Raw genomic sequence first — 21,602 nt, forward strand, 5'->3', positions numbered from 1 at the left:
TGATGTTTCCACCCCCATGCTTCACAGTAGGTATGGTGTTCTTTGGATGCAACTCAGCATTCTTTGTCCTCCAAACACGACGAGTTGAGTTTTTACCAAAAAGTTCTATTTTGGTTTCATCTGACCATATGACATTCTCCCAATCCTCTTCTGGATCATCCAAATGCACTCTAGCAAACTTCAGACGGGCCTGGACATGTACTGGCTTAAGCAGGGGGACACGTCTTGCACTGCAGGATTTGAGTCCCTGGCGGCGTAGTGTGTTACTGATGGTAGGCTTTGTTACTTTGGTCCCAGCTCTCTGCAGGTCGTTCACTAGGTCCCCCCGTGTGGTTCTGGGATTTTTGCTCACCATTCTTGGGATCATTTTGACCCCATGGGGTGAGATCTTGCGTGGAGCCCCAGATCGAGGGAGATTATCAGTGGTCTTGTATGTCTTCCATTTCCTAATAATTGCTCCCACAGTTGATTTCTTCAAACCAAGCTGCTTACCTATTGCATATTCAGTCTTCCCAGCCTGGTGCAGGTCTACAATTTTGTTTCTGGTGTCCTTTGACAGCTCTTTGGTCTTGGCCATAGTGGAGTTTGGAGTGTGACTGTTTGAGGTTGTGGACAGGTGTCTTTTATACTGATAACAAGTTCAAACAGGTGCCATTAATACAGGTAACGAGTGGAGGACAGAGGAGCCTCTTAAAGAAGAAGTTACAGGTCTGTGAGAGCCAGAAATCTTGCTTGTTTGTAGGTGACCAAATACTTATTTTCCACCATAATTTGCAAATAAATTCATAAAAAATCCTACAATGTGATTTTCTGGATTTTTATTTCTCAATTTGTCTGTCATAGTTGACGTGTACCTATGATGAAAATTACAGGCCTCTCTCATCTTTTTAAGTGGGAGAACTTGCACAATTGGTGGCTGACTAAATACTTTTTTCCCCCACTGCATATGCTTAAGGTATCTAAGGGCAGCTAGTAAAAGCAGGCTAATGCTAATAGATGAAGAGTATCATTCAACTTATGGTATCTCAGTTAATTCTTTATGTAAGAGTATCGGCTAGTGGTGTGATGTCCACTTGTAAAGAGGCTCTATAAGGGGGTGTTCATAATCCATTTGAACATTGTGGATGCCTGTGCATGGAAATGTACCCAGCGTGCTTTGAGACAGCTGTATGTGTGTGTTGTTAGCCAGTTGTGCTTGAGACATCTGTGGCATTGTGTTGTGTGACTTAACTGCACATTTTAGAGTGGCCTTTCATTGTCCACAGCACATTTACATTTACATTTTAGTCATTTAGCAGACGCTCTTATCCAGAGCGACTTACAGTTAGAGTGCATACATTTTCATACGGGTGCACCTGTGTAATGATCATGCAGTTTAATCAGCTTCTTGATATGCAACACCTGTCAGGTGGATGGATTATCTTGGCAATGGATAAATGCTCACTAACAGGGATGTAAACAAATTTGTTCACAAAATTGGAGAGGAAGAAGCTTTTTTGTGCGTATGGAACATTTCTGGGATCGTTTATTTCAGCTCATGAAACATGGGACCAACACTTTACATGTTGCGTTTATATTTTTGTTGAGTATTTGGCTTGTTATGCAGTTTGGGTTACAATGTGTTTAGCGAATATAAAGAGGAAGAAAGATAATCTTAGATCCAAATATACATTCAGACCGACATTAAAATGGTTATGGTTACAGCAGTCACATCAAGAGGCATTTACATTAGACTTGGATCCAAGTGAGTTCTAAGTGTGATGAATGTGGTTTCCACATGTAAACATCTGTGAAAAGTGGATTGCTAAACGAAAATTACAAGCAGTCACGGTGAACATCAATTTCTATAAATCGTACATCCCGTTCACATGGATTTGAGGTCTTATAGGGGTGTTTAAGGGAAATAGATTTAGTGTACCCATACTTTCTTTGATATGAATTTGCTCGTAAAGGATTGTCTATTCAGCTCACTTAGGAAGAAAAGGAGAGAAAAGGGGAGAACTAGATTTACTTGATCCAAAACCGATAGTGTCAGGTGAACTATATTTTCATGGGGTCAGTAAATAAATCTAAGATCTTTAGGCATTCTGTTTCTAGAATGTTTGTCATAAACACCTAGCTTTGGGCAGATATCTTTAGAATACAGTAACCTCTGTGGTGTCATGCTTTGAAGATAAAAACATATCAGTGTTACTTTCCATACAATGATCTCCAAACGCTCCGAATGGCACATTGCAAAGGTTTTGATTTTCAGTCTAGGAATATTTTACGTCCTTTAGATGATTTCAGAATTGACCAATTAGCTCAGAGGTTATTCAGAGTAGACTATACATCACTGTACACAATTTCTAGAGTCCATTCACTATTAAAGCTTCATCAGAAATGTTAACATTTTTATGTAAAATCAACAGAACTTATGTACACAATATTTCATATTTTGACCTTTGGCTGAAGTAAAATGACCAACATATTACACATACTCAATTCTGTATTTGTAAACTGTCCCTTGTCTTTCAAAAGCTTGGACAAGATGTCAATGTAAGAATCATTCACTCCACTGTATCAGTGTAGACTTTCAGAGTGGCTGTTGGCTGCTGTGGAGTTCTGAGCTTAATGTCGCTCCCAAGTTTCTGAGCTTAGTCCAAATATCTTGTGTAGCAACTTCCTCCTACTGGCAACACTTCATCATGGCTCCCACCACTCAGAAAGTGAAGGCGTACACCACTCCCACGACCACAATGTTCCCAATGGTGGCAGTGATGGCAATCCAAAGACAGATGGCGTCACGGGACATGGGCTCCCGCTCCGGCTGGTCATGGGCTGCCATAGAGGCGGCGTGGACGCTGGCTGAGGAGTTGAAGAGGGAGTGGTCCGTGCTGTAGTCATCGTTGGGTGACGAGTCCATGAAGGCCCCCGCCATGACAGACTGAAAGAGAAAAGGAAGTCCATTAAACTTTGTACCGCAACATTTTATGTATAACCCGAAACACTCCTTCCCTATCAATATAGTCCAGTAACCTAATCTTCTTCTCCCTTTGGATATTCATTGAATATGCAGTTCATTTATCTCCTTTCCAATATTAAGTAAATAGTCTGAAAACATTTCTGCAATGGCTTTGATTCATTGTGAATGCGGAACCCTTATCTGGAATAGGCTATTGGAGCACATATTAAGATTATATAAATAATGTAAAACTTTTTCATTGAAAGGCATCTACAACAAGCTACTGTATTGCCAATGGAATGCTTTTCCAGCGATAGTATGGAACCTACATATTCCTACACCTACGCATACACATTCAGAACATACACACAGTATCTCAATACCCATCTACAGTAGGGAAGAGGATGGCAAGACAGCATCCACTATGTTCAGAAGATAACACACAGAATATATGAGCTGTGTTTAGGTAGCCAAACCCCAGAAATATGATAGTGGGACAAGAAAAGTGTTCTCCTTCACACAGTTGTATCCTATACAACACAGTCCGTATTAGAGCATAACCCATAGCAGCAAATTACCAATCTGTCACTGAGGTCCCTTCTCATTAGTGTACAATGGGGAAAGACGTATTCTAATGTGATGTCGCTGCTACCTGCATCTTTGAAAACCCTTCTGTGGAGATTTGTTTGTCACATGTAAAGTACATATTCAATAGAGGTTAAGAGATACAGTATACAAAATAGATTTTGTAAACATTGTCTCAAAGAGGGGATGGAGTACGAGATCCTTTATGAGTGCCTTGTTCCCTTTCATTCCTATAGAGATTAATTGTTTGCTCATCTATAGCAAACTAATAAAAAAGAGCAATAAAGGGACAGACAATGCCACATAAAGACCTGATCAAGGAAAGGGCTGTGATGAGTGTTCCGTAGATGTGTCTGATTTTTCAGGTTTCCACCTGACTGCTCCAGCTTTTCACACCGCACAGATAATGAAATGAGCGGAATTAAAGAGACAGTTCACCTACACGTCAAACTTATTTCCTCTCATGCCCAGAGGGCAAAATATACCGTATTACATCTTCAGAATGTAATGTTATGGTTGTAAAGTGGTTTTCTGGTTGAGAACATGTAATTTAACCAGACTACCCTGAAGAAGGCACTGCATTGCCGAAACGTTGGTTATTAGGTTGGTAGCACACAGTGCCTTTGGAAAGTATTCAGACCCCTTGACTTTTTCCACGTTACAGCCTTATTCTAAAATGGATTAAATACATAAAAATCCTCATCAATCTACACACAATACACCATAATGACAAAGTGAAAAGAGGATTTTAGAAATGTATGCACATTTATAAAACATAAAAAACTGAAATACCTTATTCACATAAGTATTCAGACCCTTTTCTATGAGACTCGAAATTGAGCTCAGGTGCATCCTGTTTCCATTGATCCTCCTTGAGATGTTTCTCCAACTTGATTGAAGTCCACCTGTGGTAAATTCAATTGATTGGACATTATTTGGAAAGGCACACACCTGTCTATATAAGGTCCCACAGTTGACAATGCATGTCAGAGCAAAAACCAAGCCATGAGGTCGAAGGAATTGTCCGTAGAGCTCAGAGACAGGATTGTGTCGAGGCACAGATCTGGTGAAGGGTACCAAAACATTTCTGCAGCATTGAAGTTCCACAAGAACACAGTGGATTCCATCATTCTTAAATGGAATAAGTTTGGAACTACCAAGACTCTTCCTAGAGCTGGCAGCCCGGCCAAACTGAGCAATTGGGGGAGAAGGGCCTTGGTCAGGGAGGTGACCAAGAATCCGATGGTTACTCTGACAGAGCTCTTGAGTTCCTCTGTGGAGATAGGAGAACCTTCTAGAAGGACAACCATCTCTGCAGCACTCCACCAATCAAGCCTTTATGGTAGAGTGGCCAGACGGAAGCCATTACTCAGTAAAATGCACATGACAGCTCGCTTGGAGTTTACCAAAAGGCACCTAAAGACTATCAGACAATGAGAAACAAGATTCTCTGGTCTAATGAAACCAAGATTGAACTCTTTGGCCTGAATGCCAATTGTCACGTCTGGAGAAAACCTGACACCACCTCTACGGTGAAGCATGGTGGTGGCAGCATCATGCTCTGGGGATGTTTTTCAGCGGCAGGGACTGGGAGACTAGTCAGGATCGAGGCAAAATGAACAGAGCAAAGTACAGAGAGATCCTTGATGAAAACCTGCTCCAGAGTGCTCAGGACCTCAGACTGGGGCGAACGTTCACCTTCCAACAGGACAACGACCTTAAGCACACAGCCAAGACAACGCAGGAATGGCTTCGGGACAAGTCTCTAAATGTCCTTGAGTGGCCCAACCAGAGCCCGGACTTGAACCTGATCTAACATATCTGGAGAGGCCTGGAAATAGCTGTGCAGCGATGCTCCCCATCCAACCTGACAAAGCTTGAGAGGATCTGCAGAGAGGAATGGGAGAAACTCTCCAAATACAGGTGTGCCAAGCTTGTAGCGTCATACCCAAGAAGACTCGAGGCTGTAATCGCTGCCAAAAGTGCTTCAACAAAGTACTGAGTAAAGGGTCTGAATACTTATGTATATGTGATTTTTCAGTTAAAAAATAAATAAAAATAGCAAAAATGTCTAAAAACCTGTTTTTGCTTTGTTATTATGTGTTATTGTGTGTTTTATGTATTGATGAGTATTTTTACTTTTTTAAATCAATTTTAGAATAAGGCTGTAAAGTAACTAAATGTGGAAAAAGTATTGGCTCTGAATACTTTCCGAGTGTGCGAAATTCTATCTTTCTTTTTTCAGAACCATTCAAAAGTTTGGACACACCTACTCATTCAAGGGTTTTTCTTTATTTTTATTATTTTTTACATTGTAGAATAATAGTGAAGACATCCAAACTATGAAATAACACATATGGAATCGTGTAGTAACTAAAACAAATATATTTTATTTTTGAGATTCTTCAAATAGCCACCCTTTGTCTTGATGACAGCTTTGCACACCCTTGGCATTCTCTCAACCAGCTTCATGAGGTATTCACCTGGAATGCATTTCAATAAACAGGTGTGCATTCTTAAAAGTTCATTAGTGGAATGTCTTTCCTTCTTAATGCGTTTGAGCCAATCAGTTGTGTTGTGACAAGGTAGGGGGGCTATACAGAAGATAGCCCTATTTGGTAAAAGACCAAGTCCATATTATGGCAAGAACAGCTCAAACTTGCAAAGAGAAACATCATTACTTTAAGACATGGTCAGTCAATACGGACAATTTCAAGAACTTTGAAAGTTTCTTCAAGTGCAGTCGCAAAAACCATCAAGCGATACGTTATCCCATCTGGTTTGCACTTAGTGGGACTGTATTTTGTTTTTCCACAGGACAATGACCCAACACACCGCCAGGCTGTGTAAGGGCTATTTGAACAAGGAGAGTGATGGACTGCTGCATCAGATGACCTGGCCTCCACAATCCCCCGACCTCATCCCAATTGAGATGGTTTGGGATGAGTCGGACCGCAGAGTGATTGAAAAGCAGCCAACAAGTGCTCAGCATATGTGGGAACTCCTTCAAGACTGTTGGGAAAGCATTCCAGGTGAAGCTGGTTGAGAGAATGCCAAGAGTGTGCAAAGCTGTCATCAAGGCAAACGGTGGCTATTTGAAAATTCTCAAATATAAAATAAACTTTGATTTGTTTAACACTTTTTTGTTTACTACATGATTCCATATGTGTTATTTCATAGTTTTGATGTCTTCACTATTATTCTACAATGTAAAAAATAGTAAAAAGAAAGAAAAACCCTTGAATGAGTAGGTGTGTAGTGTATATAACAGACTACAACCAAACTGTCTCTGTAGCAACCAGGTAAATGTGTATTTTGTCATGACAACATTAACAAGTCATAGGAAAGACGTCATTTGGTTGTTATCTGGGGTCATTACAACTAAATAAATGCTTCTAATAGTATATTTCTGGTTGTCAAAAAGACATGAACAAAATGTCCTCATACAACCATCATAAAAGACAACTTTAACAATAATTTAAGGGGGTGCTTATATTTGCCGTTACGTTATGGAAAAGTTTTTTTTTTGCGTATCCCAAACTCACCCTGAGACACTTGCAGGGAGTGGGGTCACGGCCAGGGTCGCCATTGTTCCGCACCCTGTAACAATTGCTCAATAGTACAGCAACAGATAGTTTTTTTCACCTCGTCAGCTCCGGTATTCAAACCAGAAACCTTTCATTTACTGGCCCAATGCTATAACCTCAAGGCTACCTGCTGCCCCTGGGTGGATACTCATCTCATTGAAGAAATTATGCTTTCAAGAAGTTTCCCTTTTATCTGTTGATCAGAGAAGATTCAAACCATTTGAAACATGATTGGGGAATGTGAACATACATTAAAAGTAAATGATTCCTCAAACATGTTCTTTTTTTCATTTAAAGCTGTTCACCAATGCAAAGCTGACTCTGTCGCTGACTTTGTCTGGTAATGGAATACACACTGTCCATTTGTGAACTGGACATCCATTCCAAGGTGTCACTAAGAGGTCGACTGCTTGATTGCTATACAATGCTGTCAATACTTTCCATTGAAGTACCTTACAAGGTAACTAAGACATAAAAGTGTTGTCTTTAATCAATTGTTCCTTGTTTCATCTGCTAAACATCACTGTCATACACATGCACATGCACATGCACATGCACATGCACATGCACATGCACACACCGACAAAACACTAAGACGCACAACAACCCAGACTGCCCCAGGCACCTTCCCTCAAAGGGACAAGTCAGTGTGCCTATGAAGACAAACCGCTCTGTCCGAATGAGCGATGGTGCTCACACATGCTCATTCGTTCATGCATCGTATTACACACGTCTGTCTCCAACTAGCCATTAAAGTGCTATGTTCAGGGTAATAGAGGTGTCTGTCACCACCATTGCGGCTTTTAGAAATTGCTTTCTGGCTAGAACAAATGGATCTTGCATATTGGTTCCCTAGTGTAGACTGTGCTAAATCACAGCTGAGACAATAATTAAGAGATCAACAAGATAGCAAGGTCTGGAGCCTCAATACTGCCCTGGCTAGATGACCTGGATTTATTATCTAAATTCAGTTGATTTCCTGCACTCATTTGCTCTTTGTCACTGTCACAATCCCTTTCTATGTAAATCTCCAAGTGTACAGTTAGTATTTTTTGTCAGTGCTTTCTCCCCTTCACAATGTCTCGTGTTGCTCTGATGCTCGTTCTATTTTGTTAGGATACCCACTGATCCTCACATAATGAAAGTGAAAAGAAGTGAAAGACATCACCATTTATTTTGTGTTAAAATATGACCACTTGTTGTAGTACACAGTACAGTATGATAGCACATAGAACACCGTACTTCTGTCTGTTTTTTATCAGGGGAGAAAGCAAAGCATTTCAAAAGAGCTTCCATAGGACTGAACATCAACAGAGTACAAACTATATCCTCATATGAGTCTCAGTATAGTCCCTGTATATAAGCGGCTGTCTTCAACCCTACAGCCTGGACTAGAGGATATGTGTTAGAGAGCACTTTAGGATTCTCCTTTACAAAGCAGCTGTCAGAAGCTGTCAACGTCTTTATGTTTCTACAGGCAGTTCCTCAAATAAGCCTCCAGTCTGTCGTCAGTCATGGAACTCTCTGTTCACTAAATTATCTTCGATCCTATAGCCAGAGGTTTCAGCGTGAAGAAAAAGGATGTAACATGTTGTATTCTATCGCAAGTACAGACTAAATATCCCAAAGCTTGCTTAGCAGAACCACTGAATGACCACTCACATGTCCACTTTGGACTTAGAGTATAGTAATGACTCTGAGCACTTCCATCAACTGTAAATTACTCACCTGTGAAGTGCACTTTCTCTTATTTCCACTAGTATCCCAAAATAATCAGTATTTCGTACAAATAGACTACTGAGCCAATGGGTAGCAACAGTGACATTCTCCTCTCTTCTCCTAAACACACTGCAAATATCATCCATTAACTACGGGCTACTGTGCACACTTATGGTAATGTTCCAGGCCATTATAATGCTTTTATTCATACAAACCAAGCAGGGAAAGCACGTGTTTACAGAAAATGCCCCATGTGTTTACAGAAAAATCGGGTGTCCCCGTTAAGTCAGGCTATAATTACTGTAAAATAATGCTATTTGCAAGAAGTTGAGAATACTACATGCTTTTGAAACGTCCACACAGCATCAGTCACGACTACCTCTCTCATAGCTGCCTCTCTCACGAAACCAAAAGAACCCATCATTCAAAAGGTATATAAATGTCTAAAACTTGAGAAACCAATATGATATCGTCTCTAACAAAACATAAAGTGAAACACTTCAATCTAGTAAAAAGAGGTTCATGGATGGTTCATGGATTCACACGTATAGCAATTCTGGCCCACATATTCTCAATTACTTTTTTACGGACTTCAATATGGAGTCCAGTACCTATAAACCCCTGCTTCACATGACAATACATATCTGAGCTTTACCACTATTTTCCCATACGGACTTTGTTATCCTGTATGCTATTACAGACCAGACATTTAAATCTGCTATATCCTGACCTTTGTACATTTATTGCTAAGAACTCATTCCATGTCTCTCAGTGAACTCTGTTACTACGGTAAAGTATTCTATGCAAATCACGCATAGGACACTTTGTCATCTTCAGGTAATAAGGACTACACTATTTTGCATAGTTCATGACCTACCATTTCATTTGGAAAATGTGTTGCAATTGTTGGATTTCTGCCTCCACAATCCATAGACATGCTATTTTCCCCAGTCATATCAAGCCCACCTCCACTTAATGAGTGTGGCGTGTCATTTATAGCATGGAAAGCAATGCTGAAACATGCAAGCAATTTCACGTTACAAAGTAGTATCTGGCGAGGCACCATTTCTCAAGCCTGTCTGGTTGAGTGCCGTCATACTACTGAAGACGGAGAATCTTTGACAAAACAGAGTTAGCCAGCTATTTTTGCTATTTTTTTGCTTGTTCCAAATCACTCAGATCTGTAACAGTACTATGTGCCTGCCTGGGCCAAGCTCTTCTTTAATTCTCTCTTGGCTCTGTAAGAATTACACAATGCTGTACTAATCATTAGCCTATCATTGCTGCACACCCCCTTTTATACAAAAATTCACCAAGCTTCCCTCTAGTCTCTCTTTAAACCTCCACGCCGTCTTTCTATCTTCCCCTGGATGAGAATGTCTTATGGGGATAAAGGAAAATAGAAAATGTGAACCGTTTTTTTGAAAAGTGTAGACAAGGAGGAAGAATAAAAACATATCATGATATGCCACAATATTATCACGATATGACATGCTATCGCGATATACCACGACATATCGCCCGGTACCAATTTTGTATTGAATTATCAATATTATACTGTTTCCCACCACTACTACTTTCCCCTAAAAGTTTGTGTCTGGGCTCAGAGTGGGGCTAACCACATTCCTGTAACAGCGGTGGCCATCAAGCAAACTGAGCAAGACGTCCATCACTCAACCATGACAAGAAGGACATGGGACTTTCCGCAGACTGTGATTAGTCCCCTCCTGCTGGCTCACTGCCTGGGTGAGTCTTCACTTTAGTATGCAGCCAGGTGATAGGTTAATCACAAAGAGGGGCATGGGATCTCAGAGTTAGCGTTAGCGCCACTCTGGGGCTGGGCTCCATGTGATGTACTGTAACGCTATCCACTGGGCTGCATTACAGGGTACAGGCTGCTTTCTTCACATTATAAGCACAGAAATGCGCACACGGCAGTAGGCTAAAAGCCCAAATGTTCCAAAATGCAATCAATTAGCGGGAAAACACCATTCTCAAAAGTGACCGCAAATACGATTATGCGTGTAATGCTTTATTATAAGGGTACATTTTTATGGTGAAAATGATTTTCCCCAAATGTTAAACTCACACGCCGCCTATGTATGCCAGTTAGGCTCTACACCGGTTGTAAAGCGGATTAATGTGCTTCATTTTAAGAAGTTATTTGGCCACTTTAGTTGTGATACAAACCTTATCAAAACATATAGGCCTATGGGCTAGACTACATGAGGTGTGTGACTATGATTTGAAAAAGTCACCAAAAAAGAAGGCATTGTTTCTTGCCTTACTGCACACAAGCTGGGCATCATTCACAAGTGATAATATATCATTCACAAGTGATAGGCTAATATTGTCACCCATCAGACTGATCTTGATTTAATCTTGTCTTTACATATACTAAATAATATATGTGTGAAATTTGTTTTGATTTAGAATGGACCATTGTCATGAACCTGTCTCGAAACATGTCATCTATGCACTTAAATAGCGAATGGAGGACGCTTTTCCCGTGGTTCATTTTCATGCCAGCCAGGTAAGCTATACTCCTGTTGTAAAGAGAAGCAATGTCCTTAATATTAGGAAAGTTGATAAATAAATATAGTAGGCCTAGCCTATAGAAAGCTGATGGTATCCTCTTTTTAATAGAGACCATCACTCTGTTTTCTCACGCAATTGTGCAACATGAACTCGTGGGCTCTCATGACGTGTTTGATTAGATTTTCAATCACATTTGCATTGATGTCAGAGTGATTAGAGTGCTGAGTACCAGGCAGTTAGCAAGGTTGGTAGGCTACTAATGACCATCAGCAGCATCAGAGCTAGGAGAAGCCTAGGTACCGTGACTAAACGGTCACTGGAATTTGACTGCGGTCATGATTCGTGAGCACCGGTGTGGTCATACCGAGTAGTCATGGAGTGTAGACATCCTCTAGACAACATAAGTCACAAGAAGTTACCTATTGACTAGTCCCAATGGCAAAACTAATTGGGATCTGAGGGGAGCAACACCTCAAATAGTTTGGTACCTCCAATTCCACACAACATTTTTGCATAACAAGTATTGACACATTAACCCTTCAAATGTCATTTCTTGAAATTGACATTGACATATCACACCGAAAAAAATTCATTTATACCACATCATTGTTAAATACTCGTTTCTAGAATGGGCATTAAAACCTCTCTGACTTTGAATCACAAAAAGACTTGAAAAAAGTAACTGAGAGAGAGAGAGAGAGAGAGAGAGAGAGAGAGAGCGAGAGAGGGAGTGGGAGAGAGAGAGAGAAAACCCATACATTTGGACTAACATTAGATAACACACTTTTCCACCGAGCGATAGCTTCCAATATCCCTGAGATTGGAGTGTTTTCAGTAAAGTGGCACTGCAGGAGTATGATAGCAGCCATTGCCCCTGTGGAAATAAGCATATTTGCCAGGACTTTCTGTAACAAACTGTGTAAGTATTAATAGAGAGATAGGTATGGAGAGAACATTTGACTGATTGCTATTCCTCAGATGTGGCACATACCCAGCACAGTTCACGTTTGAGTAGTTTTCTGCTTTGCATTTGAAATGTCATTGAATCATGACACCACAGACCTCAAGTTCAAGTAGAACTACTTAGTCAAAACATTTCCATAGAGATTACACACAGGAGTAAACGAGGACTGAAAGTGGCTACCTTTTTGAATAATCTTGGTTGTGTCCCAAATGGCACCCTATTTCCTATATAGTGAACTACTTTGACCAGAGCCCTATGGGCCCAGGTAGAAAGTAGTGCACTGTATAGGGAATAGGGTGCCATTTGGAATGGGCCCCTTCTCTGGGTTGCTACTGCTGCTACAATAGCAATCCACAGTGTTCCACAGTGCAGAGGGCTATAGGGATGATCCAGAGGACTCTCCTTACTGTACACTCCTTGGCCCCCTTTTATCATACTGTTCATGATGAGTCACTGGGCAGATAGATGCCCTCCAGTAAGTCTGAGTTGAACTCTATGACCAGTGTATAGACCAGGAGCAGGACTGCTGTATGCAGCAATGGGTTTGTTCCCTACACCCTTAACTATGTTTGTTTGAGGCACTGGAAGTAACCCCCGCTGTAGTGATGATGAGTTACACAGGATGTGGAAGCCCTGTCCCCAGACCAGTTGCGTCACAGCATGGCTTCTACTGTAATGTGACATAACTAGGGTAGAATGGGGACCTCTGACTCCGCCAAGACACCAGGTCAGATACAGCCTTCACGATGCAATTTATAACCTAAGAAGGGCATAATTTAATGTTTCAGAAGTTATAACACAATTTTAAAAAATGAAGAATATCGTCTTTAAACAAAGATGATCTTTTCTTCTATTCAATTAGGCTTGCCTGAATGTAAAGAACACAACATGTCTGAGTATCTGTGAATATATTAAATATGATGAATTATGATGTGAAACAATTACATCAATCAATAATGATATGTCCCATTCAATAATAACTACATCATGGAAAGAAAATTCACGTTGACAAATCGTCACCTCTGGTGAACATTGGACCAGCAACATTTCATTTAGATTTACATACTACAGTGAGGGAAAAAAGTATTTGATCCCCTGCTGATTTTGTACGTTTGCCCCCTGACAAAGACATTATCAGTTTATAATTTTTATGGTACGTTTATTTGAACAGTGAGAGACAGAATAACAACAAAAAAATCCAGAAAGATGCATGTCAAAAATGTTATAAATTGATTTGCATCTTTATGAGGGAAATAAGTATTTGACCCCTCTGCAAAACATGACTTAGTACTTGGTGGCAAAACCCTTGTTGGCAATCACAGAGGTCAGACGTTTCTTGTAGTTGGCCACCAGGTTTGAACACATCTCAGGAGGGATTTTGTTCCACTCCTCTTTGCAGATCTTCTCCAAGTCATTAAGGTTTCGAGGCTGACGATTGGCAACTCGAACCTTCAGCTCCCTCCATAGATTTTCTATGGGATTAAGGTCTGGAGACTGGCTAGGCAACTCCAGGACCTTAATGTGCTTCTTCTTGAGCCACTCCTTTGTTGCCTTGGCCGTGTGTTTTGGGTCATTGTCATGCTGGAATACCCATCCACGACCCATTTTCAATGCCCTGGCTGAGGGAAGGAGGTTCTCACCCAAGATTTGACGGTACATGGCCCCGTCCATCGTCCCTTTGATGCGGTGAAGTTGTCCTGTCCCCTTAGCAGAAAAACACCCCCAAAGCATAATGTTTCCACCTCCATGTTTGATGGTGGGGATGGTGTTCTTGGGGTCATAGGCAGCATTCCTCCTCCTCCAAACACGGCGAGTTGAGTTGATGCCAAAGAGCTCGATTTTGGTCTCATCTGACCACAACACTTTCATCCAGTTCTCCTCTGAATCATTCAGATGTTCATTGGCAAATTTCAGACGGGCCTGTATATGTGCTTTCTTGAGCAGGGGGACCTTGCGGGCGCTGCAGGATTTCAGTCCTTCACGGCGTAGTGTGTTACCAATTGTTTTCTTGGTGACTATGGTCCCAGTTGCCTTGAGATCATTGACAAGATCCTCCCATGTAGTTCTGGGCTGATTCCTCACCGTTCTCATGATCATTGCAACTCCACGAGGTGAGATCTTGCATGGAGCCCCAGGCCAAGGGAGATTGACAGTTATTTTGTGTTTCTTCCATTTGTGAATAATCGCACCAACTGTTGTCACCTTCTCACCAAGCTGCTTGGCGATGGTCTTGTAGCCCATTCCAGCCTTGTGTAGGTCTAAAATCTTGTCCCTGACATCCTTGGAGAGCTCTTTGGTCATGGCCATGGTGGAGAGTTTGGAATCTGATTGATTGATTGCTTCTGTGGACAGGTGTCTTTTATACAGGTAACAAACTAAGATTAGGAGCACTCCCTTTAAGAGTGTGCTCCTAATCTCAGCTCGTTACCTGTATAAAAGACACCTGGGAGCCAGAAATCTTTCTGATTGAGAGGGGTCAAATACTTATTTCCCTCATTAAAATGCAAATCAATTTATAACATTTTTGACATGTGTTTTTCTGGATTTTATTGTTGTTATTCTGTCTCTCACCGTTCAAATAAACCTACCATTAAAATTATAGACTGATAATTTCTTTGTCAGTGGGCAAATGTACAAAATCAGCAGGGGATCAAATACTTTTTTCCCTCACTGTACCTTTTCAGGTCGAAAAAGACAACACAATACTGTATATGGATTATAAATGCAGTAAATCACTGCACTCATTAAACATTGCAGATCCTTTGAAGAAAATTAACATCCCAGACCCAACATCCATATCATTATGTTCCTTTTGTGCGCTCCTTGGAGAATTCTTAATTTGATGTATTTATGTAGTTTAATTAAGTGATGACTCGTGAAAATGTATCAATGTCCATTAATAACTCAAAATATGGTTGTTTGGATTTTTTTGCAATGGTTGTTGGATTTTTTGTATTATCAGTTCATTTACTTTATGTACATCTGGTAATGTTAATGGGGGTAAAATATAACTACTGCCTGCTGTGCAAGTAAGGTATTGGGGGCATTTCCTTCTGCTCTGTAAGGTTAAATATTGTAAGTCATGGACATGCTTGTTCATTCACAGTACATTGCTATTAATAGGGAGTAGAAGAATGACGGATGACTAAACAAAAGATGATCTAATGTATGACCACAGTCCCATTTATTCACTTGACCATGCCTGGAATAGGGGCCTAAATATATTTTAAGAAATGTTTAAGTCGATTAAGTTTGGAAATAGGTTGCCCTCCTTAGGCTGCTTCCTTGTGAAGGTAGCTTGGAGAGAAAGGCCCCTCTGGCTATAGGTAATGGCTCACTAACTCTATGGCATCCCACACTGACATTTTCATTTGCGCTCCAATTTCCTTTCTCTACAGGGTAAACAACCTACAAGCATCATGGGTGTCCATCCTCATTCATTTACACACAGAGGCATCGTGAGACATGGTTATCAGCATAATCACCCTCTCTACAGAATACACTGAAGCCACTAATAAGCATCTCGCTTACTGACAGCTGATGTGTGCTGTAAATTAATTTAGCAACAAACAACATTAATGATCAAAACCAAGGATGTATAGAATAGTATGAGAGCATGAAATAGAAAACATGAATGTAGTAGATTGATGCTAAAATCAGTGTGTGACATATAACATACACAGCATGAGTCTTGCAAAAGCAGTAGAACTATTCCTCTTTAGTTATAGGGTATAAAAATGAAAATGTCTTAAGCAGTGGCCAAGCAGAAAGGAGAAATTCATTAAGAGTTGAAAGAAGCATCGGTATCAGTGGCAAGAGATAAACGGAATGGCTCAAGTAGGAATAATGGGAATTCTTGATTGCAATCATGGCCATTATATGAAAAAAAAACGTGCAAACTTCAAGCATCCTTCATCATCTGTCAAAACTTAAAAGGAATATAGCCCACGATTAATCTGCATCAAAGGCACAAAATGAAGGATACGATTTAGGGTAAAGTCATTTGGCAAAACATTAGGGCTCATTACAAGTTTGCTCCTGTTTGAGATTAAGGCTAGCAGATAGAAACATTTCTAAAGAAAGCACCGTAAATGTTCAGACTGTTTATACCACCAACAGCGTAATGAAGTTAGTTGCAACCCAGATGATTGCTCCCTCTCTCTCTGGTTTCCAATGGACATGTAGACTAAAAGAAATGCTGGTTTAAAAACAACCCAATTTGGGTAAATATTGGACAGAACACATGGGTTATTTTGACCCAGCCAGTTGGGTCACAAACAACCAATATTTTCTACAAATTGGGTTGTTGATGCTGGGTTTTGAGCTATGATCCACATTTTCAGAGCAGAATACTGGAGTAGGGGCATGACTTTCAGATCGTTATTTTGGCTACCTGTGAGAGTAAATGTCATTCCAGTTAATCTGTTCTGTTGTATTGTCAGTACATGTTGAGCACAGACAGGTTTGTATCTTTAATAAGGCTTACACAAGACTATGAGTTCCTTAAGTGCCTATGCATATCCCAATGTTGGTATAGTTACCACTTTGTTATAATATTGAAATAGTACTTTTATAAATGTCATATTAAAATGTGTAATGTGAAGGAATTTCACAATAAACATTTGCAGTGTACAAACTTGATGATAAACATTAATTACATTTACTCTCACAGGTGGCCAAAAATAACTATCTTAAAGCCACACCCCGAATAGGCCACGCCTTTGGATTACCCAAACATGGGTTAATTTACCCATCAATTGGGTTATTATTCACTTTCATGCTGGGTTGACCCTCTTGAGTCAATTTCCGTAGCCCCGCAAAAATCTAACTAGCATAATACAAACATCCCCATCAAAATCTGTCTGTTTAAGGTAGAAATATCAGGTTTTTTGCATGGGCTGCATCTCAATCCACTGCATCCGCCAATATCGGCCTTCCGCATCTGCGGTTAAAGGTGGCAGAGCTAAAGCGGTGTTTGTCAGATCATGAGACATCCCGAAAATCGGTCTTCTCATGAAAACGTCTGTAGCATCTGAACGGTGGCCTACAAACTATTATGACTCCTCTATTGTGACCCCTGTTTTGCTGTAGGATGCTCACAAGCCTCACAAGACTCGCCTGAAGGTAGCCCGGTACCAGTAAAAAAAAAATCATGGACGTTTCCTGATCTTTCTTATATAGCTCAGATATAGGACAGACACTTCAAAAACAAAATTCCTTTAGATGTATTTTTTGGCTATCTGTTTTTCCATGTATGATGCTGTTATTCAATGTGTTTCTATGGGCTAATAGCAGTAAGGCCAAATTCAATATTTAATCTTTTTTACATCTTTTTTTTATACCTAAAGGGATCCCAAAATTCCAAATCAAATATCTAAATGATCCTTTGTATGACCATCTTAAAACAATTCCATATGTTATAGCTTAGTAGAACACCCCAACCCCGGCTTAAACTCTAGAGGTTATTTTCAGGAGGCATGTCCTATTGGGGACGTGGCGTTCAGATAGGTATTTTTGGCCACCCATGTAAATGTCATTCCTGTTCATCATGTTATGTTTGTACACTGCAAATTTAAATTTTCTTCAATATTTTTGCACATTACATATTTTACTATACAATTAATAACATTATTTAAATATCATAACAAAGTGGTAACTATCCCAACACTGGGATACGCATAGACACTTGAGGAACTCAACTTGTGTAAGCCTCATTAAGCTACAAAAGTGGCAGTGCTCACCCTTAATGTGTTTGACAATACAACAAAACAGATCAACCATAATGACATTTACTCTCACCCGGGAACAAAAATAACAACCCGAAAGCCACGCCCCTACTAAGCCACGCATCCAGTCTTTTGATCTGACCCGGTGGATCATAGCTCAATAACCCAACTAAATGACCCAACTGGCTGGGTCAAAAATAACCCAACGTGTTCTGTCCACTATTTACCCAGCGATGGGTTGTTTTTAACCCAGCATTTTTTTTGTGTATGAAGGCATAATGAGATGGAAGAGAGACATTTAATAATAAGACTGTAATAAGAATGGGAGTAATGTAATAAGGGTGAGTAGGAAGTGAGAAACTGAGGCACTTAGTGCTTATTCTTAAGCCTGCATAGTTACCAAGTTCTGTCATAGCAACCCATGTTGGAACAATTTGGTAAAGGAGCATCTCAGAGGGCTCTCCAGCATTAATATGAAAGTGACTACCTCCTGTCTGTCAGCCAGGGCATCGAGGGTGAGATGACACTGAGCAAAGCAGAGAGCGTCGTGGAGAAGTCAGGCAGAGAAACGTGGCGCCCCGGTCAAAGACTAATGGAGCGCTCTCTCAAGGTGGCAGGCAGAGCTGTGTCAACCTCTCTGTCTTACTGATGCCGTCCTCCCATCAGCCATCACTTCCTCGCACCGCCGCACAGCTGTCTAGAGCCGTGGAGGAAAGCACCCTACATATTTCCCCCACACATGACCTCCCAGACCTAGACTCTGAACACCCACAGGAACAGAGAAAGCCTTGATTAATACTGTTTTGTAGTTGACAGATGATTGAGGATATGTCATTGATAAGTATAGTATGGATGGATGTTGAGTGGAATGAGTGGTGACATGAAGATATTTGATGGTGTCCTAGCTCATGGTTATACTGTTGTAATTCAGTAATATCAGTCTTTATTTTGTATTTTCCTACAGTAACCTGAAAGTTCTGTATGCTGATTGCATAATGTGTTGACCATACACATTCAGTGTGGGCTTTGTGAGATACTATGGTCAGCTTTATTGAGGATTTAAAAACTTTCATCCCTGTCAGAAAGCCTCTAAATACAAGGGAATTTAGCTGATACCTCGTTACATTCCAACTAGTCAGGCACCTGGCTAACACCCCACACTGTAAGTTGTTTTGTTTCAACTAATTATTATTAAGTAACTGGTTCCACTGGGTTTTTTTCCGGCCCAAGTGTTACCAGAACTAAAAACAAATAGTTGGCGCAAACATAGCTCCAACTTGAAAAAACATAGGCAGAAATTCAGTCAACTTAACATGATGTGTTTGCTACAATTGTCTCATAAATATGACTTACCTAAAATAATCTGTGGAGGAACTAATGCTTTTAACATATAATGTTTTCATATTTGACACACGTTGACATGTATACAGTAATTCATATTCAACCTATGATTTGAACTCACAACCTCTTCCAATCTTCTTGCTACCACAACCATGTCTGTGTCAATGACTGATTTCACCTGCCTTGCTACACATTGCACTTCAAAGTAAATCTCAGCTCTGTTAAAAGTACACTCAAGAAAATCTATTTTATTTATCATAGTGATTAAGGAGTAACATTAGCTAACAGAAAAACCAAAAATTGCTGAAATAAGTAAATCAAATCAATGATGAGAGAATAGTTAGATTAACTGATAAATGACACAGATATGGTGGCATAGCCGGAAGATTGGAATGCCATGAACCAAGAGGCTGCCAGTTCAAATCCCAGGTGAGTATAAATGAACATGCACAATGTAATCCTGTATGTTAAATATATGTAAGTTAAAAACGTTGTATGTTAAAATCACTGTGTGTGTCTGTAACCAGTTGCACAGCCATTTTTAGTTAAGATGCCCAAATAATAATTTATAGTTTAATTAACATATGAGACAAGTTGAGCAAACACATCATTTTGAATTGACAAAATGTTTGCCTACATTTTCTCAAATTGGAGCTAAGTTTGGGCCAACTATTTTTTGTTGTTGTTCGGGTAACACTTGAACCAAAAAGTGAGATTAAACACACAAAAAAAGCTAAAAATGAAATGATCTTCTCTCCCCTTGGCCACCTTAATGACGCCCATGTTTTCTAAAAAGACATAGCCAACTTCATTTCCATGCATGTGCAGCCCTGAGGGCATCACACTCATAATCAGAGAAAAGTAAATAGGCTATCAATGAAAATCAAGGTGAATCGTAAACATTGTCCATTGACTGGTGTGTTATTGTCATGTTTCATTTATTAGAGTCGTTATGAGGAGTTACATGTTCAAGGTAAGAGTGGTAAATGACATTTCACATTGTAAATCACATATTTGCAATATGGCATGGTAACCTGCCATATAATGCCTAGAGTAGCCTACCTTAATAGATATTGATCAACTCCGAGTCTATTGTAATTGCATAGATCTCATCTGGGCTGATTACATTTGATTACTTTAATTATCCTGTTGATTACACAGTTGTCTGACATCTCAGTCAGATATAAGAACTGCATTGATGATCAGAGGGACATCAGCATGGACAAAATAATAGAAAATGGATGAAAACATTTATGCATACATTTTATATTTTATTTTTATATTACTAATTTCATTACATTACATTTCATTAATTAAAAGTAACTTTAGCCAAATCTAATTCGTGCTAACATCGTATTATTTCCTAAAGCTTACTGACCAAATTGTATATTTTGAAAAAATCAACTAGTTGTATTACAGTCGGTTTAAATACTATATTGATCTCAAGATTTAGGGTGGGATGGCTGTTACAGCTGTTTATCCGCGAAAGGTTAGTTTAGCTTGTTGATGACAAAATCAAGTTAATCGGGAGAGAGAAACTTCGTGCGTATGTCGGTAGACAATAAATAACCCATACAGACGCCATAAAGAATGGGTTATCTCCTCACTACCTTCTGCACATTAGTAAGCTTTTGAAAACGCATTTAGCCTATTAGTTCAAATAATTATTAGCCGATAATTGCATGGAAACCACACATAACTTCTCTTGATTACTAATACCAAAAATGTCACACTCACTTACCTGCGCAGCCATAAATGAGAGATCCATTGTGTTACACCGTTGTTACACCGTTGTCTATCTTGAAACAGTGTCGAGTCGCCCTATTTTTCTCCAAAATGTAATTAGAACGTTTTTCCCACCAACATTCTCAGATCCAGCCAACGTTCATAGCGTATGCAAGTAGCGTAGCCGAGTAGGCGACTATGGTATTGGAACATACGACAACCTTTACAGAGAGAGAAAGTGCGCAACAGCCGTGTGTGTGTGTGGGGGTGTTTGTGACAGAGAGAGAGAGAGAGAGAGAGAGAGAGACTGAGAAGTCAGACCCGTTATTATTAAGAGAACCAGGAGAATCATGATGTCGCACCTTTGGCCCTCTTTTTAATAGCCTACAGTGATATGAACCCTAACTGCTAGTCACGCAGTGTTTTCGAGAGTAGTTATGACAGTCTAATTGAGTTGTCTTGCCTACTCTTAG

The 21,602-nt window shown here is 40.0% G+C and overlaps 1 protein-coding gene across 1 annotated transcript; it reads right to left on the minus strand.

Annotated features, from left to right (window-relative positions):
* Positions 1-1,500: 1,500 nt before the first annotated feature.
* On the minus strand, positions 1,501-21,227 carry LOC311108541 (uncharacterized protein C14orf132). The gene is made up of 2 exons (XM_084151188.1): positions 21,146-21,227; positions 1,501-2,926 (listed from the first exon to the last, which is right to left on the minus strand). The coding sequence occupies exons 1-2, from the start codon at positions 21,170-21,172 to the stop codon at positions 2,702-2,704; spliced, it is 252 nt and encodes an 83-aa protein (XP_084007314.1). The 5' UTR covers positions 21,173-21,227; the 3' UTR covers positions 1,501-2,701.
* Positions 21,228-21,602: the final 375 nt, after the last annotated feature.

Source organism: Coregonus lavaretus, assembly GCF_964263955.1.
Source record: "Coregonus lavaretus genome assembly, chromosome: 33".
Lineage (NCBI taxonomy): Eukaryota > Metazoa > Chordata > Actinopteri > Salmoniformes > Salmonidae > Coregonus > Coregonus lavaretus.